Raw genomic sequence first — 27,456 nt, 5'->3', positions numbered from 1 at the left:
TGAGGACAAGGAGCCTGTGGAGGGATTTTGTGCTTTGGATGTGTGAGAAGGGGCATGTGGACCAGAGTGGAGGAGGTTGCCAGAACCAAGGCTGGAGATGATGAGGGGCTGTAGATGGAGGAGAGTTTTTGTTGTGTAGATAGAAGGGTTGGATCTTGGGAGCATGATGGAGAGTGACGTGGCAGGACTTGGATTCATAGATTCATAGATACTAAGGTCAGAAGGGACCATTCTGATCATCTAGTCTGACCTCCTGCGAAAAACCTCTCACCTATGTCTGAGCTATTGAAGTCCTCAAATAGTGGTTTAAAGACTTCAAGGAGCAGAACATCCTCCAGCAAGTGACCCGTGCCCCATGCTACAGAGGAAGGCGAAAAACCTCCAGGGCCTCTTCCAATCTGCCCTGGAGGAAAATTCCTTCTCGACCCCAAATAAGGCGATCAGCTAAACCCTGAGCATATGGGCAAGATTCACCAGCCAGATACCCAGGAAAGAGTTCTCTGTAGTAACTCAGATCCCACCCCATCTAACATCCCATCACAGGCCATTAGACCTATTTACCATGAATATTTAAAGATCAATTAATTACCAAAATCATGTTATCCCATAGGCCCTGCACATGCAGTTCGGAGGGGTCAAAGTTGTCTGCCAGGTTGTAGCCCTGAGTGACTGTGAGGCTGGAGGTGTTGTCAGCAGTGATAGAGATCGGGGAGAGGAGAGAGCTTGGCAACAAAGGCAATGAGTTCGCCCCCTTCCACTGCCTACTCCCCAGTGTAAGAGACAGTAAGCTGGGGTCAGGATGCTTCCCCTGGAATTCAGTCCCTACTCAACCTTGGTCAGAAATACCTTAACCAGGCTGCAAAGCCCATATCTACTGTCCCAACTTCTCACCTGGCAAGTGTAGGAGTCACGGGGTGGGTCACTGTCTGAGGGAGGGAAGGGTTTTGCTAAGTTCTAGACTATCTGGTTTCGGCTGATTTGCTTGATACATTTTGTGGGTTGGGGCTAATCTGGGTTGATCTTGCACAAGTGCCTAAAGCTCCAAAATAGCAAAATAAATAATTTGAAATCTGAAAGCTGCAGATGTAAATGGAGAATGAAGTTCATTGTGTCTCCCCCAAGTATTCACGTACCATGGTGATGGCACTGAAAGAAACGCTCATGATAACAGAAAAGGTAGTGAAAGGCATGCAGGGAAAATTGGAAAGTCTTCTGAAGAAAAGGGTTGGCGTCACAGATCCGATGTGCAGAGCCAACTCCAGACCTGACAGAAGTGGACGCAATGCCTGTTGAAATAATAGAGTGGTAGATTTCTAAGGCAAGAAGGGTCCATTATGGACATCTAGCCTGACCTCCTGCATTGGGAAGTTTAGACTTGTAATTAGACAAAGTTTTCTAACCATCAGAGGAGTGAAGTTTTGGAATACCCTTCCAAGGGAAGCAGTGGGGGAAAAGACCTATCTGGCTTTAAGATTAAACTCAATAAGTTTATGGAGAAGATGGTATGATGGAATAACATGGTTTTGGCAATTAATTGATCTTTAAATATTCATGGTAAATAGGCCCAATGACCTGTGATGGGATGTTAGATGGGGTGGGATCTGAGTTACTACAGAGAATTCTTTCCTGGGTATCTGGCTGGTGAATCTTGCCCATATGCTCAGGGTTTAGCTGATTGCCATATTTGGGGTTGGGAAGGAATTTTCCTCCAGGACAGATTGGAAGAGGCCCTGGAGGTTTTTCGCCTTCCTCTGCAGCGTGGGGCATGGGTCACTTGCTGGAGGATTCTCTGCTCCTTGAAGTCTTTAAACCACGATTTGAGGACTTCAGTAGCTCAGACATAGGTGAGAGGTTTTTCGCAGGAGTGGGTGGGTGAGATTCTGTGGTCTGCGTTGTGCAGGAGGTCAGACTAGATGATCAAAATAGTCCCTTCTGACCTTAATATCTATGAATCTATGAATCTATGAATCTATGAATATCACAGGCCAAAGAATCCACCCGATGATTCCTGCATGCAGCCCAGTAACTTGTGGTTAAGCTAGAACATCTCTCTGAGAACATCCAATTGCTATTGAAAGACCCCGAGCCACAGAGAACTTACTCCAGCCACTGATGGTTCTCTTGAACTGGGTAATTCCATCTAAGTTCCAGTAGCACAGTTGCATCTTATTCCAGTTTGCACTCTGAAGGCTTCAACAGCCACTAGAACTTCTTATGCCTTTGCCTGCCAGATTCAAGAGTCCTGCAGTAGCTGATATCTTATCACTTTGTACTTACACTCCTGGATCCAAGCTTTCGTTAATTTGAGCTCCTCGATATTTACCACCCAATCAATGTTTCTATCAACTCCAGACCTTTTCATCCATTCCCAAAGGAGTTGTGCCCCGTGAGCCAGAGTGGAGTGTGGCATCTCACACGTGTATAGTGTCTGTTCATCCCATCTTTTATGTTTTATGAACAGGACAAATGTTGTGAAACTTGCAGAGGCTGCTCCTGCAGGGCAACCTGTCAATTGCTAACGGCACAGGCTCTGATCCATCAGTTTTCTTCCTGACGGTCATCCTGGGGCTGGAAGGCCTGCACCCCTAGATCTCCATCCCCTTCTGCTCAATGTTCACCATGGCCCTTCTAGGAAACTGCACTCTCTTGTATGTTATCAAGTCAGAGCCCTCCTTACACAAGCCCATGTTCTATTTCCTCACCATGCTGGCTGTCATCGACCTGGTTTTATCCACAACCACCATGCCAAAAATACTGAGCATCTTCTGGTTTAATTCCAGGGAGATCAGCTTTAATGCCTGCTTGGTGCAGATTTTTTTCCTTCACTCGTTCTCCACCCTGGAGTCTGGTCTGCTGCTGGCCATGGCCTTCGACAGGTACGTGGCCATCTGTAACCTTCTGAGGTATGTCACCATCCTGACCAATTCAGTGATAGCAAAGATCGGGCTGGCGGCTTTGGCCCGGGCTGTTCTGCTAGTGGTGTCCTTGCCTTTACTCCTCAGGAGGCTGCCCTACTGTGGGTCCCACGTCATCTCCCATTGCTACTGCGAGCACATGGCCGTGGTGACGCTGGCCTGTGGTGACACCAGGGTCAACGACGTCTATGGGATCATGGTAGTTCTCTTCATCGTGGGGCTGGATCTGATGTTCATCTCCCTATCATATGTCAAGATCCTAAGGGCTGTCTTAAGCCTGGTATCCAAGGAAGAGCAGCTCAAGGCTTTCGGCAGCTGTGGCTCCCACCTTTGCGCCTTCTTAGTATTTTTCATCCCCAACAATACATCTCCTCAACAATACACAGGTTCAGAGGTACGTACACATCCTGCTGGCCAACTTCTACCTCCTCTTTTCCTCCCATGATGAACCCCATCGTGTACGGTGTGAAAACCAAACAGGTTCGTGACCGGGTGCATCTCCTATTCCGAGGGAAAAGCTTCTAAGCTGAGCAGGAGGGGGCTGCTGAGCAATCAGGAAGCAGAGGATGCAGGAGAGGTTTTCTGAGTAACTTAGACAGCATGGTTGTGGGGGCTTTGTGTACACTGGGATGGGAACTCCACCTCCGATTCACAGGGAGCCATACACCGTCCCCTACACGAGCTTAGTGCTGCTGGCCGGAAGTTGATCTTGGCCATGACCTTGTCCTCACTCGGCCCCGTGTGTGGAGTGTGAAAAAGATGTGAAGGCTCCTTGCACCTTCTCTTTTTTTGCCGGAATCTGGCCTTTATTACTGACACACCCAGCCACAGCCATGGGCATCCATGCTGCAGGAAGAAATGCTGTTTCTGCCCCTGAAGTTCAGTCAGCTCTGAGATGGAGCAAAACACCAGGGGCTATTTTGGCCCCAGAAGAAGTGCTGAGTGCTGGGCTTTTCTGTCCCAAATGTGCCACCATGGAAGGTGCTGGGTACCAACTTTTCTAGGTGAAATCTGGCCTTAGTTGTGGTGTCTGAACATTTGAGAGTCTGTCCCCAGTTGTTTAACCCTACCGCACAGCAGCACAATGCACCAAGTGCGAGAGAGGGGTTGAGGAAGAGTGGAACTGCCACAAAATGCACTTCAAAATTCCCCAAATCCTTACCATAGTTATCTCAGGTGTTAGCATTTAGGCTTGTTTGTCAGCCTGAGATAGAATTTTGGGGTTGACTTTTTGATACTCTGATATCTTATACTAATATGTGTGAAGAACAATGAACAAAGACACTATGTGTTGCATTCCCCACCAGATGGGGCTTTTAGTATAGTGGGAAAAGACAAGGGATTCAGCTAAAGTGTTACTGGGCATGGTGGGAATGTCATATCTGAGCACACACTTAAAGACTGCCTCAACTCCTTATCTCAAGGCAAGGTCAAGCAACCAGTTAGGATGGGCAAGAGAGGTTGTGGGGTGAAGGTGAGGCATAAGAAACACTAAAAACTGAAGAAAGACCTGGCCTTGGACAGAACACAACCTCACTCCTTACCCCTCCAATGGGGTACAAAAGGGATAGGATGAAGACCCCAGACTCGCAACCCTCCAAAATGGAATATGACCCTAAGTTGTAAGGGGTGTAACTAGGGGCGTGCACTGCAGGTATATTTGGGTCTGCTAAGGAGGAGCAGGGGGGAATGGGGAATAGGGAATGGGAAATGGGGAATGGAGGTGGGGCATGAGGAACAGGGACAGAGGCAAGGCTCTGCGGCATCAAAGCTGGGAAGGGGACATGGAGTAAACACTTTGCGGTGTCAGAGCGGGGAACAGAACATTGCGGAACAGACTCTGCCGGCGTGTAAAGCAATGGACACGTTTGCTTGGATAAACATGTCTGCGCTTCGGACTTCTGGTCTTCTGCTTTCTGTCTGCGTGGCAAGAACCAGGGCAGAGGGTGAACGGACATCTAACATCAGACACAAAGTATTCAGAGTTCACTTTCTGATACTGACAATAAATAAATGAAACAGAGTACTCTGTGAGTGTGTGTGTGTGTGTGTGTGTGTGTGTGTGTCTCTTTGTGTGTGTGGATCAATAAAATACGCAGGAAAAAATCTTGGTCTGCTTTGCTATCACCTTTGTTCCTGTTGCCTAATATATACTATATAGCACATAACTATATATCACATTAATAATATGTATTATGGGCACCACATAGATACTAGTATGCATTTAGGAATTGTGGGAGGGCACCGTCAGTGTAAGGTGAATGCAGTATCGCTGCACAGGATGGCTCTTTGGAGATTGGTATCTATCGAACCTTTTTCCTGCACCATATTAATAAACCTGACTGACATTGGTTATTTGAGCTCTTGAGTATATTTCATAACAAAATAATGAACCAAAGTGTGGTGAAACGATATAATTTATCAACAATTCCAGATAGTTTGAATCACCACCCATAGATATCACTGCAGAGATCCTATGTCCCATTTTCCCTGGAAAAATTCTGATTTTTGTCACCCTGTGGGGTAGCATAAAGAGAAACGGTTGCTCGGCCCTCCATGACATAGCTCCGCTGTGGTTCCCCATCCCCAGCTGACGCCCTTTCCCCATAGTGCAAGGGGGGCCTGGGTGGAGTTTGGAGGACTATGGGGGTGCTGCCCCTCAAACTGCAAAGGTACAGCCACTCCACTGAACAGATCGAGTCACAGCCACCACCCTGGGCAGGCCCCCTTCCAGTTACAAGGCACCCAGCACTGCCATGTACAACTGGGAAGCGGACAGTGATGAGGAGTCCTGTGCCAGGAGCCGGTCCCAGCCCCCCTGCTGGTGGGGTGGTGTCCGGTGATGGCCCCTGCTCAGGGCCAGAGGAGCCCAGCATCTCCAGTGGGTGGCAGAGGGCAAGTGGAGCTGCCGGGGGTGGGCGAGAAGAAGGGCCGGCCCCGGGAGGAGGTGGTTCCCAGGTGGCTGGAGGGTTCATGGCTTTTCCTGCTCCAAGCCCCCACATCCCCTGATCCATGGTTGTTGGGCCCCCAGAGTAGCAGCCCTGCTGCCCCCAGGCACTAGGGCTGGGCCGTGCCACTCTGTTTACACCTGGCCAATGTTGTGATTTGGACCAATATAGGTAACAGCCTGGCCTGGCACCAGTGTGTCCCTCTGCCCAGCACTGGAGGCTCCTGAGCCCTTCCTTTTTTCCGGGGCTGGGGTTGCCTGTGAGGTGCACTGGCTTACTGGGTGGGTGCAAATTAATTCCAGTTCTGTACAATAAAAACACTAATCCTGGAAACTATCCTTGCAACAAACCCCGTTGCCAACTCTGTCCACATATCTATTCAAGGGACATCATCATAGGACCTAACCAAATCAGCCACGCCATCAGGGGCTCATTCACCTGCATATCTACCAATGTGATATACGCCATCATATGCCAGCAATGCCCCTCTGCCATGTACATTGGCCAAACTGGACAGTCTCTATGCAAAAGAATAAATGGACACAAATCAGACATGAAGAATTATAACATTCAAAAACCAGTTGGAGAACACTTCACCTTCCCTGGACACTCGATTACAGACCTAAAAGTGGCAATTCTTCAACAAAAAAATGTCAAAAACAGTCTCCAAAGAGAAACCACAGAACTGGAATTAATTTGCAAACTGGACACCATCAAATTAGGCTTGAATAAAGACTGGGAATGGATGGGTCATTACACAAACTAAAAACTATTTCCCCATGCTAATTTTCCCCCCTACTGTTACTCACACCTTCTTATCAACTGTTTGAAATGGGCCATCCTGATTATCACTACAAAATTTTTTTTTCTCCTGCTGACTATAGTCCACCTTAATTGATTAGTCTCGTTAGAGTTGGTATGGCAACTCCCATCTTTTCATGTTCTCTGTATATATATCTTCCTACTGTATTTTCCACTGCATGAATCCGATGAATTGGGTTTTAGCCCATGAAAGCTTATGCCCAAATAAATTTGTTAGTCTAAGGTGCCACAAGGACTCCTCGTTCTTTTTGCTGATACAGACTAACACGGCTACCACTCTGAAACCTGTCATGATGAAATGTGTGTAGCAACATTACATGTTACGTTATTAACAGAAGCTGAAATTAGTTCTGATATGTGTTTACTAGACAAGTCTGCATAAACCATTTTTTCAAAGACAAAGGACAAGCTGACACCCCTAACCAGGGCAATCAGCTACCAAGTAGCCGTTCCTTGGCAAGGAAGGGGGCAGGAACAAACAGATCTGCATTGTAGCAAACACCAGCATGGATCCTCTTTCACCACAAGATTCCTTGAGTGCATCTTCACAGCAGGGGTAATTCTTGGAAAATCGAGTTTCAAAGGGGGACAGGACCATAAAAGTGATGGGCAAAAACACCCCAAGGTATCTCTCCCTTCCATGTCTCTCTCTTTCATCTCAAAAGACAAAAGAAACACCCTTTGACATTGGTCAGCCCTGGTGCTGGGAGCATGTGGCGAGAATTTGATCTTGAACCTTGAACCTTGTTAAGTTATAGTTCCTAGAAAAGGTTTGATCTTTATTTCTCTTGTAACCATTCCTGACTTTAATGCCTTATACTTCTACTGGCGTAAAACCTCTTTGTAGTTAAAAAAACTTGCTTTATTCTTTAATCAAAAGTAACCCAGTGTTGTGTTTAAACTGAATTGTGTGACTAACTCCATGTAAAGCAGTCAGCTGTTGGATATTGACCCCTTAGAGGGGCAGCGGGCCCAAAATATCTGAACTGTCCAGGAGAGGGCTGGACAGCGCAGAATACACTTTCCTTTGGGAAACCCATGCCAGGGGGACGTGCCTGCAGGAGTCTGTCTTTGCACCATGCAGCGCAGCTTGGTTGCAAAAAGAGCAGCCACACCTTATAGCACACCTGGTCTAGGCTCGGTCTGCATGGAGGGAACATACCTGGGCAGCTTCACCATCCAACCAGGTCCGCATTGGGTGGTTCCGCTAAGGATGCTCATCCAGCATGGGGCTTGTCCATTGGACTCTCAGCCTTGCACTGTCTTCTCCCTGTTCTCTGGGGTAATGGTATGCAGCAGGGATGACAGAAATTGGTCAAAGGGTTGCTCTCACCCTGCCATGTCAGTCTGTCCTGGTTACAGCTGTGTTTGTCCTGGTTACAGCTATCTTGGCAGCCTGTCTTGGCGATTCTTGTTTTCCTGGTTCACCAAATGTCTAGCATGTGACAGCGCTGCTTTTTGTTAGCATTCGTCATTTGTCTTTCCAATATGTGGTACATGCTCCGAGACCCGTGATCAAGACTGATTTGTGTCTGATTTGAATAAATACAAGCGGTTGCCCTGAGATTGCTTTGGAGGAGCACTGGAGGGAAAAACAAACCAGACTTAGGGTCAAATTCTCAACAGCACCTATGTGGCTTAGGAGCCCAAGTGCCATTGACTTTCAGTGAGATTTAGGCTCCTATGGGACAGACTTTTAAAGGATTTAGGCACCTAAAGATGCAGGTAGGTCCCCAGTGGGATTTTCAGAAGCATCCAGGGGACTTTGCATCTTTAGGCACCTAAATACCATTAAAATCTGGCCCAATGTCCCTCAATCACTTTTGAAAATTTTACCCATCAGTCCCAACAGGACTTGCTCACTTGTAGCACGTCTCCACAGCCAGCGGCAGCAAACCTCTGAGTTTGGGTTGACACACGTTGGCTCGTGGGGCTCGTGCTGCCGTGTTATGAATAGCTGCGTGGACAGTGGTTTTAAGGTGTGGCTCGGGCTGGAGCTCAGGGTCTGAAGCACAGCTCCCCTCGCTAGGCTTCACAGCCCTTGTGCCAGCCCTCGCGCAACATCTACACAGCTTTTTTTAGCATGGAAACGCAAGTCCCCCGAGGCGCAGTCTGTAGCCCTGGGCTGGCAGGCTCACTGCTGGAGGCTGTGGGGACGTACCCTTAAGTGGTGCTTTTGAAAATACCCCCCTGCAAGGCACCAGGGGCCAAATCCTGACAATTCAGAATGGTCACAAATCTTTGATTTTTTCAAATAACGTTGAAATTTTTTTCCCAAATTTTGGAAACCAGTAAAAATTTTGACAAAGAAATCATGGTATTTTTCAACCAGCCAGAGAGCCGGCTGAAATTTCAAAATAACATTTTCAAAAGACCCTCATGGAACTTTCAAAAAACGGTGTTGACATTAAAAAAAATCCATCAACATTTAAACAAATGGCACTGACGTAATTTCCAAAAATGTCATTGACATTTTACAACAACACCTCGGAACAGGAAACTCTGGGAGAAAAAGGTTCAATCAAACATTAAAAAAGTTTGCAAAAAAGTATACTGAGTTTTCAGATGGCTCTGCTGAGATGCCGGATGGGGATAGTAATAGCTCAGTACCTCTCAGGATTAGTCCCATTGGCTTCAATGGGACTCAGGCTGCTCAGCACCTCTTGACAGTTGGGCCCCTACTGTCAGCAGGTGGGATACTGGTAGGCAAGCCATTCATTGGGTTTTAAGCCAGACAGACCTGGTTCTGTATGCTTTGTCACCTGTCCGGTGTGGATATCAAACCAGCCATGGTTATCTCTGGTATCATGCATGGAGGATGCTGTTTCGCGGAGTGTGTTGCTCCGACCCTGCCAGTGTGAGCTCACATGCATTGTGTGCCATGACCTCACATGCACTGTGCATGAGATGTCATGCTGCTGGGGGCGAGGACAGGCAGGCAAAGGTGGGGACAACGGAGGGGAGGTCCTGTATTCTGGGGCTGCGTCAGTGGCCACCCTAGATACTGGCTTCTGCTAAGACCTTTCTTTGGCCAAAGAGCTTAAAGACCTGTTTCCGGATCTGCTTGGACTTCATGCCATAGATGACTGGGTTTAACATGGGGGGAACAATGAGGTACAGGTCAGCCACCAAGACCTGGGTGTGAGGAGCAAGGCTGAGCTTAAAAATATGCAGGTACATAGAAAGGAGCCCTCCCAAGTAGAAGAGCAGGATGACACAGACATGGGAGCTGCAGGTGCTGAAGGCCTTGAGACGCGCCTCCTGAGACGAGAGCCGTAGGACGGAGCGGAGGATTATGCCGTAAGAGCAGGTGATGAAGATGAAGTCTGTCCCCACTAGTGCTGTGGCCACAATGATGCAGTACAGGTCGCTGACTGCAAAGTCTTTGCGGGCCAGCTGCATCACGGCCATGTGCTCGCAATAGGAACGAGGGATGACATTCGTTTTACAGTAGGGCAGATTGGTTAGAAGGCAGGTTAAGGGCGTCACAAACCCCACCCCTCTAGCAAGGGACAGCAGCCCAATCTGGGCAACCTTTGAGCTGGTTAAGACAGTCTTGTATCTCAAGGGGTTGTAGATAGCCACGTATCGGTCTAAAGACATGGCCAAGAGCACCCCCGACTCCACTACAGTGAAGGTGTGGATGAAGAACATCTGGAGGAAGCAGGCCCCAAAGCTGATCTCTCTGGAATACAGCCAGAAGATGCTCAGCATTTTGGGGATAACGGCAGTTGTGAGGGATAGATCAATGACTGCCAGCATGGACAGGAAATAGTACATGGGCTCATGGAGGGTCTCCTCCTGCTTTACAACGAAGAGGACAGTACCATTTCCTATCAGAGCAATCAGGTATCTGAGGCAGAACGGGATGGATATCCAGACGTGCTCAGATTCCAGGCTGGGAATGCCGGTCAGCAGGAACGTAGAGGGGTTAGGGCAAGTCTGATTGAATTTTGACATGACCTACAGCAGTCGTGGATCAATTGATCTGCAGAAGTTCTTTCCCTGCAATACAATAATTAAAGGGCTGGGATTTTTTCGGGATGCTGGACATTTTTCAAACCCAGCGCGAGCTCATTTGGTATATTCAGGCCAAAGTGTTCAAAGCTCGGTGCCTTAAGTTACGCTCCTAAATTGGCAGCATGGTCTGGAGAGGCAAAGTGGTCTAGTGGGGAGGGCACCAGACAGCAAGTCAGGAGACCTGAGTGCTGTCCTGAGCTCTGCCACTGAGCTGCTGGGTCACCATGGGCCTGTCACTTCCCCGCTCTGTGCCTCAGTTTCCCCTTCCTTTGTCTGTCTTGTCTATTTTCTTTGTAAGCTCTTCCGGGAAAGGGCTCTCTAGCATGCACATGTGTATGTACAGCTCTCAGCACGGTGAGGCCCTGATCTCAGCTGGGGCCCACAGTTGCTATTTTACTGATAGATGGGGATAGAAGGGCACAGAGATTTCCATGCCCTGCCCTCTTTCCCCAGCCACTTCCATGAACCAAGTGCAATCAGGAGACCCATGAGCTGCGTCAAGGATTCCACCCCATACTCAGAGATAAGAAGAGGAAGATGAGGACTGAGGACATAAGATAATGTTTTGGAGACAGCAGACAGCCCTGGCTACTCCCTGATCAGCTTATGCCCCTGTACAGCTGTTGCAGTGTGTTGTGCCAGGGGTGAATCTAGCCTCATATGTCCATGGCAAAATGAACCAGAGAGAATTGCAGCTGTTTGATCATTGAAAATTACAGCTGGTACATCCAGTGGTGTGAGTTAAGAATATAATCAAGGATGTGAACAATTAAAAGTTTGAAAACATCTATCTATCTATCTATCTATCTATCTATCTATCTATCTATCTATCTAAGAGCGGCCATACTGGGTCAAATAGAAGGTCCATCTAGCCCAGCATCCTGTCCTCCGACAGTGGCCAATGCCAGGTGCCCCAGAGGGAATGAACAGAACAGGGAATCATCAAGTGATCCATCCCCTGTCGCTCATTCCCAGCTTCTGGCAAACAGAGGCTAGGGACACCATCCCTGCCCATCCTGGCTAATAGTCACTGATGGACCTGTCCTCCATGAATTTATCTAGGTCTTTTTTGAACCCTGTTATAGCCTTGGCCTTCACAACATCCTCTGGCAAAGAGTTCCACAGGTTAACTGTGTGTTGTGTGAAAAAATATTTCCTTTTGTCTGCCTATTAATTTCATTTGGTGACCCCTAGTTCTTGTGTTATGAGAAGGAGTAAATAACACTTCCTTATTTACTTTCTCCACATCACTCATGATTTTATAGACTTCAGTCATATCCCCCCTTAGTCGTCTCTTTTCAAAGCTCAAAAGTCCCAGTCTTATTAATCTCTCCTCATATGGCAGCCATTCCATACCCCTGTACATTTTTGTTGCCCTTTTCTGAACCTTTTCCAATTCCAATGTATCTTTTTTGACACGGGGTGACCACATCTGCATACAGTATGCAAGGTGTGGGCGTACCATGGATTTATCTAGAGGCAATATGATATTTTCTGTTTTATTATCGATCCCTTTCCTAATGATTCCCAACATTCTGTTCTGTTTTTTGACTGCCACTGCACATTGAGTGGATGTTTTCAGAGAACTATTCACAATGACTCCAAGATCTCTCTCTTGAGTGGTAACATCTAATTTAGACCCCATTGTTTTATATGTTTAATTCAGATTATGTTTTCCAAGATCTGTGAGAGTGATGGGTCTCTACGTAGACAGTCTCTACGTAAAAGAATAAATGGACACAAATCAGACGTCAAGAATTATGGAAACAAGTATGTGCATTACTTTGCGTTTATCAACATTGAGTGTTATCTGCCATTTTGTTGCTCAGTCACCCAGTTATCAGAGATCCCTTTGTAGCTCTTTGCAACTGCCTAGGTCTTAACTATCTTGAGTCGTTTTGTGTCATCTACAAATTTTGCCACCTAAAATGGATCCATTTGCATTCACAACCCTCTGGTTCTGAGTTATCAGTGACTCTAAAGTAGGTAACAGCGCCTTAACATAGAGCTCTCTCCCCCGTTTCTCTTACTTCCTAAACAGGTTGTAACCAGTGTTTTTAACATTCCCATCATGCAGATTGTCCCACCAGGTTTCAGTGTCACCAATTATATCACACATCTTTTCATCGGTAAGAATTCCCAATTCCTTTTGCTTCTTACCACGACTCATAGCATTGGTGTATAAGTAACGAGAACATTTCCATCCATTCACCCATCCCAGGCTGTTGTAATGAATCCCATCCTCACAGCATCTCCGCATTTTCCACATAAAATAGATTGTTAATAGCCAACTCCTCAAGGGATTTAGAAGCTTTGATTCTTCTTTCTTTCTGGGGTTCAGAAACTCTGTTTGGGGCAGTGTCATCATTATGGTTTCTAACCTCAATGATCTGGTCCATTTAGTTTTAAAAACAGGAATCATGCTTTAATCTTCAGTGCTGTTGCCTTGCCATTCTCCATGTCACATCTTATCTTGGGAACTTATTTATAATCACTTATTAGTTGTAAATTCTGGGATTTCCCCCAGTGCAGGATGCGTTTTCCCTACATACTGTGAGTCAAGCCAGGTAACCTTTTGTTGTTAAAATAGTTTTCCAATGAGAAACAACTTTCACGCAAAATGAAACTTTTGCAGAACATTTTCATTTTGCTCCAGAGTTTCTGGTTTGTGGCTGAAAAAAACCCAACAACCCCGACACAGCAATCTGAACATTCAATTTTTCATTAAAAATATTTTTGGGTAAAAATTTTGATTCTTATTTTTAAATTGTTTTTTTTTTTACTGAAAACAAAAATTGTAACTCAAACAGATTTCAAAAAGTGAGTATTTCCTGGTCTTGGTTTTGATTTTTCGTTGAAAAAAATGGAAACATTTTCACTGTAAATTTTTTTTTGGGGGGAATGAAAAAATAAATTAAAAATGTGCCCCGAAAAGCAATTGTTTGTTTGTTTTTTGCCTAGCTCTAACTGTGAGATCACACACACTGGAAATGCTGAACCAACTCCAGGCTGCAAAGCCTGGGAGAAACTGTGCCGTTTTACTTAGCTCCCTTTCAGTCACCTGGAAACAAAGCAGGTTCCAATGAGCAGCGCCCCGCCTCCCCCGATCCATTCAAATAACCTACACAGTCACCTACCTCCTTGCGGGTTTTGTGGCTGTCCCTCCTTATCTCTTTAGGGGTACTCTGCCTGTGTGCAGGGCTGACTCTGAAATGTCAGGACAAGCGTTGCAGGAGTCTTTATAATTCACCCCAGTTAAACCTTCTGGGATCTCTCCACCAGATGGGAGTCTCGGGTGACTATGGCCTCTCCAACCGTGCTAGTCTAAGGCATCAAAGGATAAATGTTATTGACCCTAAATTAGTTCTCGCTTTCTTGATTTGCTTTGCTAGCCCCCGGGTCTGGAAAGTACTAGGATGGGGTGGTGCAAACGATTGTGGTGTTGGTTGCACCTTTCTGTGTAACTCTTCCCCAGAAAAAAACCCTCTCTTCTGAATGTCTGTCAGGTAGGAGCCACACACTAGAGCAGGACCTAAGGGAGCTCCCCATCCAGCAGCTGGATATGAAAGGATGTCCTGCATGTGACCACCGAAGGACCTCAACCTTGGATCTCCTGGCAATGGTCTATGGTCTAATGGTCTATTGGCTAAGCCACCTCCTTTGAGCCCTGGCTTGCATCACATCACCCTCCCAAGCTTTCTTCACAACCATGAGGCCTAAAAACTGGAAGGGCTGAGAGTCTCTCCTGCGATATTGTCTTTTTGGGCTACTCTGGCAGCACAAAGGAGACAAAAAACCATGAGACTGAAATGTGGGGATTCCTCAGAGGTGGGGGAATCCCTGAGTTACATGGAGCTTACAAGGATTACAAGGATAAGTGCAGGGTCCTGCACTTAGGATGGAAGAATCCAATGCACCGCTACAGACTAGGGACCGAATGGCTCGGCAGCAGTTCTGCGGAAAAGGACCTAGGGGTGACAGTGGACGAGAAGCTGGATATGAGTCAGCAGTGTGCCCTTGTTGCCAAGAAGGCCAATGGCATTTTGGGATGTATAAGTAGGGGCATAGCGAGCAGATCGAGGGACGTGATCGTTCCCCTCTATTCGACACTGGTGAGGCCTCATCTGGAGTACTGTGTCCAGTTTTGGGCCCCACACTACAGGAAGGATGTGGATAAATTGGAAAGAGTACAACGAAGGGCAACAAAAATGATTAGGGGTCTAGAGCACATGACTTACGAGGAGAGGCTGAGGGAGCTGGGATTGTTTAGTCTGCAGAAGAGAAGAATGAGGGGGGATTTGATAGCTGCTTTCAACTACCTGAAAGGGGGTTTCAAAGAGGATGGCTCTAGACTGTTCTCAATGGTAGCAGATGACAGAACGAGGAGCAATGGTCTCAAGTTGCAATGGGGGAGGTTTAGATTGGATATTAGGAAAAACTTTTTCACTAAGAGGGTGGTGAAACACTGGAATGCGTTACCTAGGGAGGTGGTAGAATCTCCTTCCTTAGAGGTTTTTAAGGTCAGGCTTGACAAAGCCCTGGCTAGGATGATTTAACTGGGACTTGGTCCTGCTTTGAGCAGGGGGTTGGACTAGATGACCTTCTGGGGTCCCTTCATAGAATCATAGAATCATAGAATATCAGGGTTGGAAGGGACCCCAGAAGGTCATCTAGTCCAACCCCCTGCTCAAAGCAGGACCAAGTCCCAGTTAAATCATCCCAGCCAGGGCTTTGTCAAGCCTGACCTTAAAAACCTCTAAGGAAGGAGATTCTACCACCTCCCTAGGTAACGCATTCCAGTGTTTCACCACCCTCTTAGTGAAAAAGTTTTTCCTAATATCCAATCTAAACCTCCCCCATTGCAACTTGAGACCATTACTCCTCGTTCTGTCATCTGCTACCATTGAGAACAGTCTAGAGACATCCTCTTTGAAACCCCCAGAGTAGCCAGATCCTACTCCTGGCCCCTTTCCCAGTCCTTGGTATAGGTGTGTACTGGGGACTTGACAGGAGGAAAGACGCATGGTCAGAATGTCACTGTGCTCCAGCAATCCCCAGCAGGGGTCCTGGACCTTTGGGGCCATATTCCGCTGCAAAGATCTTGCAAAGAGCTACAAAGGGATCTCTGATAACTGGGTGACTGAGCAACAAAATGGCAGATGACACTCAATGTTGATAAACGCAAAGTAATGCACATACTTGTTTCCATAATTCTTGACGTCTGATTTGTGTCCATTTATTCTTTTACGTAGAGACTGTCTATGTAGAGACCCATCACTCTCACAGATCTTGGGAGACAGGCCAGTCCTTGCTTACAGACAGCCCCCCAGCCTGAAGCAAATACTCACCAGCAGCCACACACCACACAACAGAACCACTAACCCAGGAACCTATCCTTGCAACAAAGCCCATTGCCAACTCTGTCTACAGACTCGGGGTACCTCGCTAAACAAGCTGTGTAGATGCTGTAGCTCAAGTGGGGGCTCCAACCCACCAACTTCAGAGCCCGAGCCTCAACATCTACATAGCTATTCTTAGCACAGTCCCACGAGAAGCATGAGCCTGCATCAGGCAAATTGGCTGAAACTATAGTAAAGAACAGAATTATCAGACTCACAGATGAAGAAGATTTATTGGGGAAGAGTCAACCTGGTTTTCGTAAAGGGAAATCATGTCTCACCAATCTAGTAGAACTCTTTGAGGAGGTCAACAAACATGTGGAGAAGGGTGATCCAGAGGATATAGTGTATTTAGATTTTCAGAAAGTGTTAGACAAGGTTCCTCCCAAAAGGCTCTTAAGAAAAGTAAGTTGTCATGGGATAGGAGGGAAGGTCCTCTCATGGGTCAATAACTGGTTAAAAGACAGGAAACAAAAGGTAGGAATAAATGATCAATTTTCACAATGGAGAAAGATAAATAGCAGTTCTCCGCAGGGATGTGTACTGGGATCAGTACTGTTCAACATATTCATAAATGATCTGGAAAAAGGAGTAAACAGTGTGTGAGGTGGCAAAATTAGCAGATGATACAAAATTACTCAAGACAGTTAAGTCCGAAGAAGACTGTGAAGAGTTACAAAGGGATCTCACAAAACTGGGTGACAGGCCAACAAAATAGCAGATGAAATTCAATGTTGATAAATGCAAAGTAGTACACATTGGAAAACATAATCTCAAATACACATACAAAATGATGGGGTCTAAACTAGCTATTAGCACTCAAGAAAGAGATCTTGGAGTCGTGAATAGTGCTGTAAAAACACCCACTCAATGTGCAGCAGCAGTCAAAAAAGCAAACAGAATGTTAGGAACCATTTGAAAAGGGATAGATAATAAAACTGAAAATATCATATTTGAATTGGAAAAGGCACAGAGAAGGGAAAAAATGACTAAGGGGGTGTCATGGTTCCTTCCCCACTCTGAACTCTGGGGTACATATGTGGGGACCCACATGAAAGACCTCCTATGCTTATTCTTACCAGCTTAGGTTAAAAATTCCCCAAGGCACAAAATTCCACAAAATCCTTCTTTCTAAGAACCTGACTGATTTTTCCATTGTTCTATGACCCAGGGGTTTGGGTCTGTCAGGGTTCCCTCTGCGCTCTGAACTCTAGGATACAGACATGGGGACTCGCATGAAAGACCCCCTAAGCTTATTCTTACCAGTTTAGCTTAAAAACTTTCCCAAGGCACAAATTTTGCCTTGTCCTTGAACAGTATGCTGCCACCACCAAGTGATTTAGACAAAGAACAGGGAAAGGACCACTTGGAGTCCTATTTCCCCAAAAATACCCCCAAGCCTACACCCCCTTTCCTGGGGAAGGCTTGAGCATATATCCTCACCAATTGGTTACAAAGGGACTACAGACCCTGTCATAAATATGAAGGGAAGGGTAACCACCTTTCTGTATATAGTGCTATAAAATCCCTCCCGGCCAGAGGCAAAGTCATTTTACTTGTAAAGGATTAAGAAGCTCAGGTAATCTGGCTGACACCTAACTCAAAATGACCAATGAGGGGACAAGATACTTTCAAATCTGGAGCAGGGGAAAAGGCTTTTGTCTGTCTGTGTGATACCTTTGCCTGGAAAAGATCAAGGATGCAAGCCCTCCAACTCCTGTAAAGTTAGTAAGTAATCTAGCTAGAAAATGCGGTTTTCTTTGTTTTGGCTTGAGAAATTAGTAGCGCTGGAGGAAATGTGTAATCCTGTTTTTGTGTCTTTTTGTAAGTTATTGTTTTGCCTAGAGGGATTTTGAATCTGACTGCCTGTAAGATTATCTTCCATTCTGATCTTACAGAATAATTCTTTTATCTTTTTTTGGTTCTTCTAATAAAGTTCTGTTTTCTAAGAATCTGAATGATTTTTTTGGGTCTTAAAAGTTGAAGACTGGTTTGTGCTCATCTTGTTGATTCTCAAGTGTCCCCAAGAAAGGGAGTGTAAGGGCTTAGGGGGATATTTTGGGGGAAATAGGAACTCCAAGTGGTCCTTTCCCTGTTCTTTGTCTAAATCACTTGGTGGTGGCAGCATACTGTTCAAGGACAAGGCAAAATTTGTGCCTTGGGAAAGTTTTTAACCTAAGCTGGTAAGAATAAGCTTAGGGGTCTTTCATGCGAGTCCCCATGTCTGTATCCTAGAGTTCAGAGTGTGGAGGGAACCCTGACAGACCCAAACCCCTGGGTCTTAGAACAGTGGAAAAATCAGTGAGGTTCTTAGAAAGAAGGATTTTATTTAAAGAGAAAAAGGTAAAAGAATCACCTCTGAAAACTTAGACTGGTAGTTAGCCTTATAGAGTATCAGAAAATTCAAAGAGCACAGAGGTACCCCCTCTAGCCTTACTTTCAAAGTTACAACAAAACAGGGATAAACCTCCCTCTAGCAAAGGGAAAATTCACAAGTTGAGAAAGCAAAGATAAACTAATACACCTTGCCTGACCGTTACTTACAAGTTTGAAATATGTGAGACTTGTTCTGAAAGATTTGGAGAACATGGATTGATGTCTGGTCCCTCTTAGTCCCAAGAGTGAATGGCCACAGAAACAACCCAAAACAAAACTTCTCCCCCCAAGATTTGAAAGTATGTTTTATCCCCATTGGTTCCTTTGGTCAGGTGCCAACCAGATTACTTGAGCTTCTTAACCCCTTACAGGTAAGGAGGAATTTAGGCTACCCCTATGGTTATGACATGCCACCCAAATCACAGACACTGTCAGACAGCCTGTACCACACTGGCTGTGATTTCTTCCTAGAGCTCTAGGAGAAAACAGAGTTAATAAGGCACATGCACCTCTAGACATACTACTGATTATATAAAAACTAACAAATTGTCCCACATTTCAAGAATGATTTAACCAGTTGATTCTGGGAAACTTTCACAGGAGAGTGCATCAGCCACTTTGTTAGAAGTTCCTGGAATGTGTTGTATTTTAAAATCAAAATCTTGGAGAGCTAAACTCCACCAAAGAAGTTTTTTGTTATTGTCTTTGATGGTATGAAGCCACTTCAGCGCAGCATGGTCAGTTTGTAGGTGAAAACACCGTCCCCAAATGCATGGGCATAGCTTTTCCAGTGCATATACAATGGCATAGCATTCCTTTTTGCTGATTGACCAAGGCTTTCCCTCTCAGACAGTTTCTTGCTGAGAAACACGATGGGGTGGAATTCTTGGTCTGGTCCTTCCTGCATTAAAACTGCTCCCACACCTCACTTGGATGCATCTGTGGTTACTAGGAAAGGTTTATTAAAGTCTGGGGCCCTGAGCACAGGGTGAGACATGAGTGCTGCTTTAAGCTGGTTAAAGGCCTTCTGACACTCTTCAGTCCACTGAACTGCATTTGGCTGGTTTTTCTGGTTAGGTCTGTGAGTGGGGTGGCGATTTGGCTGTAGTGGGTTACAAATCACCTGTAATACCTGGCCAAGCCTAAGAAGAATTGGACCTTTTTCTTTGACTTTGGGATAGGCCACTTTTGGATAGCATCCACTTTGGCCTGTAGGGGATTGATAGTCAAGGGATTCCTTGACCCACCTGGTGTCCAAGGTAAGCCATTCTGTTTAGGCCTATTTGACACTTTTTAGCCTTAACAGTTAGTCCTGTCTCCCTTATGCACTCGAAGACTTTTTGTAAATGCTCCAGGTGTTCTGCCCAGGAATCTGAAAATAAGGCCACATCGTCAAGGTCGGCGACTGCAGATTCTCCCAATCCTGCTGGGAGATCATCTACAAATTTTTGGAAGGTGGCGGGTGCATTCCGCAGCCCGAAAGGGAGCACATTAAATTCATACAGCCCGACATGTGTGGTGAAGGCTGACCTTTCCTTGGCAGATTCATCTAGCGGTACCTGCCAGTAGCCCTTAGTTAAGTCCAAGGTAGAGATGAACTGGGCCCGTCCCAGTTTCTCCAATAGCTAGTCTGTGCGTGGCATTGTATAGTTGTTGGGGTGAGTTACAGCATTTAACTTATGGTAGTCCATGCAAAAACGTATCTCCCCATCTGGTTTGGGGACTAGGACCACTGGAGATGACCATGCACTGTTAGAGGGGCAGATTACTCCCATCTGTAGCATATCCTGGATCTCCCGTTCTATAGCAGTTTTAGCTTGAGGAGAAACTCAGTAAGGTTGGACTTTAATTGGGTGAGCATTACCTGTGTCAATGGAATGGTATGCCTGTTCGGTCTGTCCTGGGGTAGCTGAGAACTTCGGCGTGTAGCTAGCGCACAGCTCCTTGATCTGCTGGCACTGCATACATCCGAGGGTCATTAAGAGTTCACCTCTTCCACGTCACTGTCACTTTTTCCTTCATAGTAGACACCTTCAGGACACTCAGCATCATCTTCTCCCTGGGCTGTAAAGTGACAAACCCTTAATTCTCTGGAAAAAAAGGCTTTAGAGAATTAACATGGTACACTTTAGGCTTTAGGGTTGAGGTAGGGGATGCTATGAAGTAGTTAACAGCTCCCAGGTGCTCTTGGACCCTAAATGGCCCTTCCCATGATGCTTCTAAATTATGGGCCTGGATCATCTTCAAGACCATGAACTGGTCCCCTACTTTAAAGGAATGTTCTCTGTCACGTTTATCATACAGGGCTTTTGCTCTTCCTGAGTATATTTTAGGTGTTCTCTAGCAAGGGCTAAAGAAGAATGGAAGGTGTTTTGTAGGTTGTTTAAAAAGTCCAGAATGTTAGTTTCTGGAGAAGGCATAAACCCCTCCCATTGCTGCTTCACCAACTGTAATGGCCCCTTAACCTCACGGCCATACACAGGTTCAAATGGTGAAAACCCTAAACTGGGATGTGGTATAGCCCTGTAGGCAAAGAGCAACTGCAGCAATACTAGGTCCCAGTCATTGGAGTGCTCATTTATGAATTTACGTATCATGGCTCCCAAAGTTCCATTAAACTTTTCCACCAGGCCATTTGTCTGATGGTGGTAAGGGGTGGCCACCAAGTGGTTCACTGCATGAGCTTCCCACAGGCTTTTCATGGTCCCTGCCAGAAAATTAGTTCCTGAATCTGTAAGGATGTCGGAGGGCCAACCTACCCTGGCAAAATGTCTGTTAGTGCCTGGCACACACTTTTAACCCTGGTGTTGCTTAGAGCTACTGCTTCTGGTCATTGGGTAGCAAAATCCATGAAAGTCAGTATGTACCTCTTTCCTCTGGGTGTCTTCTTTGGGAAAGGATCCAGAATATCCAGAGCTACTCGCTGAAATGGAGCCTCAATGATGGGGAGTGACTGGAGAGGGGCTTTGACCTGGTCTTGAGGTTTTCCCACCCTTTGGCACACCCCACAAGACTGGACATAGGTAGAAACATCCTTGCCCATTCCCTCCCAGTGGAATGACCTCCCCAAACAGTCTTTGGTCCTGTTCACCCCAGCATGGCCACTGGGATGATCGTGGGCTAAGCTCAAGAGCATGACCTGGTACTTAGTTGGAACTACCAACTGTCTCTGAGGATGCCAGTTTTCCTGGTGCCCACCAGAAAGAGTTTCCTTGTATAAAGGTCCTCTTTCTACAACAAACCAGGATCGAGTAGAAGAGCTGAGAGGCAGTGGTTTGCTCCAGGCTGCTGTCCAAGCTCTCTGGAGGCTTCCATCTGCTTCCTGTTTGGCCTGGAACTGTTCCCTTGATGCTGGAGACATCAGTTCCTTACTGGATTGTAGACTAGGGCTTGGTCCCTCTGTAAGCGTTGCAGGTGACGGGGCTGTTTCTGTTGCCTGTGAACTGCTCTCCGCTGGTGCACTATGGGGTATTTCAGGCTCTGGCTGAGCCTCTTTGTAGGGTTATCTGCTGCTGTTGCCAGTGCAGGCTTGGTGGTGCCCTCTGGTGTTGCAGTTGTAGATGGGTTTGCAAGTGCTGGACTCAGTGCTGGCAATGGTTCTGGTGCTGGTTGCTTTGCTAGTTCCGGTTCTGGGACTGGATCCACTACGTCTGTTGCAGTCATTGGCAGCGGATCTGGTTCCACCACCTCTGTCTGGGGTCTCTGGTAACACTGACGGGGCCCTGGTGGAAGGCTCAGGAACAGGGATAGGTGTGAAAGCTTGCTTAGTCTGGCTGCGGGTAACCATTCCCACCCTCTTGGCTAGCTTCACATGGTTGGCCAAATCTTTCCCCAGCAGCATGGGAATGGGATAATCATCACAGACTGCAAAAGTCCACATTCCTGACCAGCCCTTGTACTGGACAGGCAACTCAGCTGTAGGCAAGTTTAAAGATTTTGACATGAATGGTTGAATCGTCACTTGGGCTTCTGGGTTGATGAATTTGGGGTCCACTAAGGATTGGTGGATAGCTGACACCTGTGCTCCAGTGTCCCTCCACGCTGTAACCTTCTTGCCACCCACACTCAAATTTTCCCTTCGCTCTGAGGGTACCTGGGAGGCATCTGGGCCTGAGGACCTTGGGTGTAACCCCGGTGCAATGAACTGTAGTCCGTTGGGGTTCTTGGGGCAGTTGGCCTTCACATGCCCCAGCTCATTACATTTAAAACATAGCCCAGCTGACTGGTCACTGAGGCAAGGTGGGTTGCTGGAGACTGATGTGGTGGGACGATAAGGTGTCTGGGTTTTCCCTTGGGATGTAGGTGGGGCCTTGGGTTGCCCCTGGTGATAGGGTGTTGTCTCCAGTTGCCCCTTCTGATATTCACTCCAACTGCTACCAGTTTTTTTCTTTTCTGCCACCTCCACGCATTTGGCTCCAATCTCCCCCGCCTCAATTACAGTTTTGGGCTTCCCATCTAGGATGTACCTTTCTCTTTCCTCAGGAACACCCTCTAAGAACTGCTCCATTTGCATTAGGAAGGGCAACTCTTCCTGTCATAAAAATAAAGGGAAGGGTTACCACCTTTCTGTATACAGTGCTATAAAATCCCTCCTGGCCAGAGGCAAAACCCTTTCACCTGTAAAGGGTTAAGAAGCTAGAATAACTTTGCTGGCACCTGACCAAAATGACCATGAGGAGACAAGATACTTTCAAAGCTGGAGGGGGGGGGGAACAAAGGGTTTGTCTGTGTGATGCTTTTGCCAGGAACAGAAAAGGAATGCTCTTCATAACTCCTTAAGTTAGTAATCTACTTAGAAATGCGTTAGATTTCCTTTTGTTTAATGGCTGGTAAAATAGCTGTGCTGAATGGAATGTTTTTGTGCCTTTTTGTAACTTAAGGTTTTGCCTAGAGGGATTCTCTGTGTTTTGAATCTGATTACCCTGTAAGTTATTTACCATCCTGATTTTACAGAGGTGATTCTTTTACTTTTTCTTCTATTAAAATTCTTCCTTTAAGATCCTGATTGCTTTTTCATTGTTCTTAAGATCCAAGGATTTGGGTGTGTGGTCACCTATGCAAATTGGTGAGGTATTTTACCAAATCTTCCCCAAGAAAGGGGGTGTAGGGCTTGGGGGGATATTTTGGGGGGAAGATGTCTCCAAGTGGGCTCTTTCCCTGTTCTTTGTTTAACACGCTTGGTGGTGGCAGCATAGGGTTCAAGGATAAGGCAAAGTTTGTACCTTGAGGAAGTTTTAACCTAAGCTGGTAAGAATAAGCTTAGGGGGTCTTTCATGCAGGTCCCCACATCTGTACCCTAGAGTTCAGAGTGGGGAAGGAACCTTGACACTTCCGGAGATTTAACACTTGCTCCTGATATCCAGGTATCCCAATGTTTCACAATGTGGTAGGCATGTCGGGTAAATGACACATCTGGTTTCCAGCTTAGGGCTCTGAACCGCCGACAGGCATGCTCGTGTGTTAGCTCCATTCTGATTCTGGCTTTGTTTTTAAAAAGTTCAAAGTTACAACAAAACAGGGATAAACCTCCCTCTAGCAAAGGGAAAATTCACAAGTTGAAAAAACAAAGATAAGCTAATACGCCTTGCCTAGCTGTTACTTACAAGTTTGAAATATGAGAGACTTGTTCAGAAAGATTTGGGTGTGTGGAGAACTGTGTAGGGTGTAGAGCTTAGAGTTCCACCAGACCTGTACTCTACGTGCCTAAGCAGTGACTCTCCATCGACACGGCTATTTACCCCTATGCTAGCCGGGCACACAGCATCGGCTGTCCACATGCTGCCGTGAATGTGGACAGGCCGTCAGTTCCAGAAGGAAAGAGACTCAGATGAATCCCTTTATGCCTATTTATATTGCAGCAGGAGGGATGTAGTGTGGTGCATAGCTGCAGCACACATGTATTCAAAACCGGAGAGAGAAGAAGAGAGAAGAAATCTTATGCTATAAAAATGCAAATCTACAGAGATGCAAAGACTGTTTTGACAAAGAGAAAAAGTATTACAAGTTGCTACAGCCCATATTTATCTAAGGTTGTATAAAAATTATTAATTATTTCATTAACTGAGAAAAAATTGTGATCAAATAATTATGGAGTCATAGATTTTAAGGCAAGAAGGGGCCATTCTGATCACCTGCTCCGACCTCCTGAATAACACAGGCCACAGAATTTCAGCAGGTGAGTATTGCATCAAGCCCATAACATCCCTTGGAGCTAAAGAGTATTGCTGAAAAAGACGTTGTGTCTTGATTTAAAGACTTCAGGTGTTGGTGATCCAACCACATCCCTAGCTAAGTTGTTCCAATTGTTAGTTCGCCTTGGTCTAGGAATGTGCACCTTGTTTCTAGTCTCAGTTTGTCTAGTCTCAGCTTCCAGCCATTGGATCTCATTCTGCCTTTGTCTGCTAGATTAAAGAACCTTTTACAGTCAGAAATCTCTTCCCATCTATGGACTTAAAGACTGTGATCTAGTCACCGCTTAACCTTCTCTCGGATAAACTAAATAGATTGAGCTTGTTCCGTCTCTGGCTGTAAGCCACATTCTCCAGATCTGAAATCATTCTTGTAGCTCTTTTCTGAGTCCTTTTCAATCTGTCAACAACCTTTTTGAAGTGTGGATACTGGACCTAAAAAGAGTGTCCAGTGACGGTCAGCTGCACACCTCTCTATTTCCGTTCCATATTCCCCTGCTTATGCTTTCAAGGAGGGAATTTGTTCTCTCCATCACCACACTGCACTGGGACCTCATGTACAGCTAGTTACACATCATGACTCTGAGTTCTTTTTTGAGTCAGTGCCTTCTAAAACACAGCCCCCCATCCTGTAAGTTTGATCTACGGTCTTGGTTCTTCTATGTAGGACCTCACATTTAGATTTAATCAACTATAAGTTGTTCAAGTGAGCCCAGTTTAGCAAGTGACTCATCGTTTTATGGGACTGCCGTGTCCTAATCATTACTTGTCTCTCTGCCAAAACATATGTCCCCCCTTGACTGAAATCTCCCATGATAACAGAATTACACAATAAAGAGTTTCTCACAGTGCAATTGTACCAGGGGAGAGAACTATGGCTCTGTGTGTAACCTGAACATCCCTGATATTTTGGAATACTCACTGGTTTCTTCCCATAGTTTTTTTGTTTGGTTGATTGTTTTCTGATGGAATTAAATAGTTCCCTTCTAAATGGTCAATCTCACTCTACTCTCACTTATATGGGCCTAAATCCAGAAACATTCCAGTTTTACACCAGTTTGACTGACAGTAGATTTGGCCCAAAGCTTTCCATTTCCTTTAAAAATCTCCTATTTAGAAAGATCCTTGATTAGCTTTAATATAAACTCTCTCCACTCAGCCGAGATCAACCAGGTGAGAGTATTTATACCTCCTAATGACAGATATCCTGGTGACTTTACTCAGTGGGAGTTGAGAGACTTTGGGTCATTATCGCAGCACATTTGCTTTGGGGCCTAGGGAGTCACAGCAAATGGTGAATGTAGATTAACCCAGGTATCTCCTGCTGGGCTGGTGTTCATATCAACATCTCCTTGAAAAAGTGTGGGCCAAACCCTTTGCAGAGTGCATGCACGTGTAGATCCTATTGCATGTGTCCACAAAATAGCGTGCAAATCCCCCCAAGTGACGTGTGTACCTGGGGATTTACAATCCTAAATTGGGCAGGTGCAAAAGTGCACACACAGTGTGCAGGACTTCACCCTGTGTGTTAGGGCTCTGCTCGGACTTGAATATGAAGACAACTGAACACTGGTTTGGGAAAGAGATGGATAATGACATCTTACATGTACATGGCCTCTTTTATCCAGTAGAATTCCCCAAACCTCTTTCTACAGAGACCCATTCACCCATTTTAGACATGCAGCCAGCTCTGGGGTGGAAGTTAAGCAGCAACACTACACAATTGCAGTGGCTAACACTTCCTCTTTGGTAGGAAGAAGGGCCCCCCTGTATAGGCATAGTTTGACTTCAATATTTGGGAGGCAGCTCCAGCCAGAAAAAGGGGGCCATGCTTGGGGGACAAATTCCATGCCTACAAGAGGCTTGCAGTGCTGGGCTCACTGTGGGGTCACTGCTAGCCTGTGGGGGTTGGGCAGTTGCCCTGGTGTTTCTTCAGGTCTTCCATAGGGACCCGCGGGGAGGGTGAGGGGATTTAACCATGGCCACATGGTGACTAATGCCGGGTGTACACAGTCGGCGGGCAGCCTTGGAAGCCACGGCTGGAAACCACCCAGCCTCCATTAGCTAGGGTTGGGGTTGGTGCTGCCCTACTCCTGCGTGTGGGTTTCCTGCTGACTCAGAACCAGCCCCGTGCTCGGTCACATGGTACCGCCGGGCCCCCTCCCTGTGCGGTAGCTGGCCAGAGCCGAGCCCGTCAAGTGAGCTTGGAGGCCAGGGGAACTGGAAGCTGCACCCCGTGGGGAGAGGCAGGAGTACCAGCTGCGTGCGGCAGGGCGAGGGACCTGCATGGGGCGGGGGGAGGGCGTGACTCGACTTGTTTGGTGGGTGGCCGAACCTTTACATTGTGCCCCCCACTACCAGTGGATGCAGGTTGATAGTGCCCCCTCCCGCCTCACCCGCCAGGCCGGCAAGCCGTCGTCCCCTCAGACGGATCAAATGGGAAATCAGACCAGGGGCTGAGCACAGCCCACTGTGTGCCTGGAGCCCATCGCTGGGGCTCGGCAACTTTCTCATCCCTGAAATCCGAACCCCCCCTGTCCCGCCCCTTCCCCTGAGGCCCCGCCCCTCCCCACCTCTTCCTCTGAGGCCCCTCCCCTTACCACGCCTCTTACTCCGAAGCTCCGCCCCTTCCCTCCCTGTCTTTCCCCCCTCTCCCTGTCGCTCGCACTGCACTCCCACCCCCGTCTCAGTCCCCATCCCCTGGGACTCACCTGCCGCCTGCAGAGCTGGGCTGGGAAGAGCTGACGCGGAGCCTGTCCAATTGGGGAACAGCGGGACATGTCAGGGG

At 46.6% G+C, this 27,456-nt stretch overlaps 1 protein-coding gene and 1 pseudogene across 1 annotated transcript; one reads left to right on the top strand and one right to left on the bottom strand.

Moving 5' to 3' along the window:
* The first annotated feature begins 1,134 nt into the window (after positions 1–1,134).
* Positions 1,135–3,440, top strand: LOC119847769 (annotated as a pseudogene).
* Positions 3,441–9,682: 6,242 nt separating this feature from the next.
* LOC119847708 (olfactory receptor 52K2-like) lies at positions 9,683–10,645 on the bottom strand. Its single transcript, XM_038382699.1, has one exon. It carries the CDS (start codon positions 10,643–10,645, stop codon positions 9,683–9,685), a length of 963 nt encoding a protein of 320 aa, XP_038238627.1.
* Positions 10,646–27,456: the final 16,811 nt, after the last annotated feature.

Source organism: Dermochelys coriacea, chromosome 1 (genome assembly GCF_009764565.3).
Source record: "Dermochelys coriacea isolate rDerCor1 chromosome 1, rDerCor1.pri.v4, whole genome shotgun sequence".
Lineage (NCBI taxonomy): Eukaryota > Metazoa > Chordata > Testudines > Dermochelyidae > Dermochelys > Dermochelys coriacea.
This window is presented reverse-complemented; position numbering and strand designations above follow the sequence as displayed.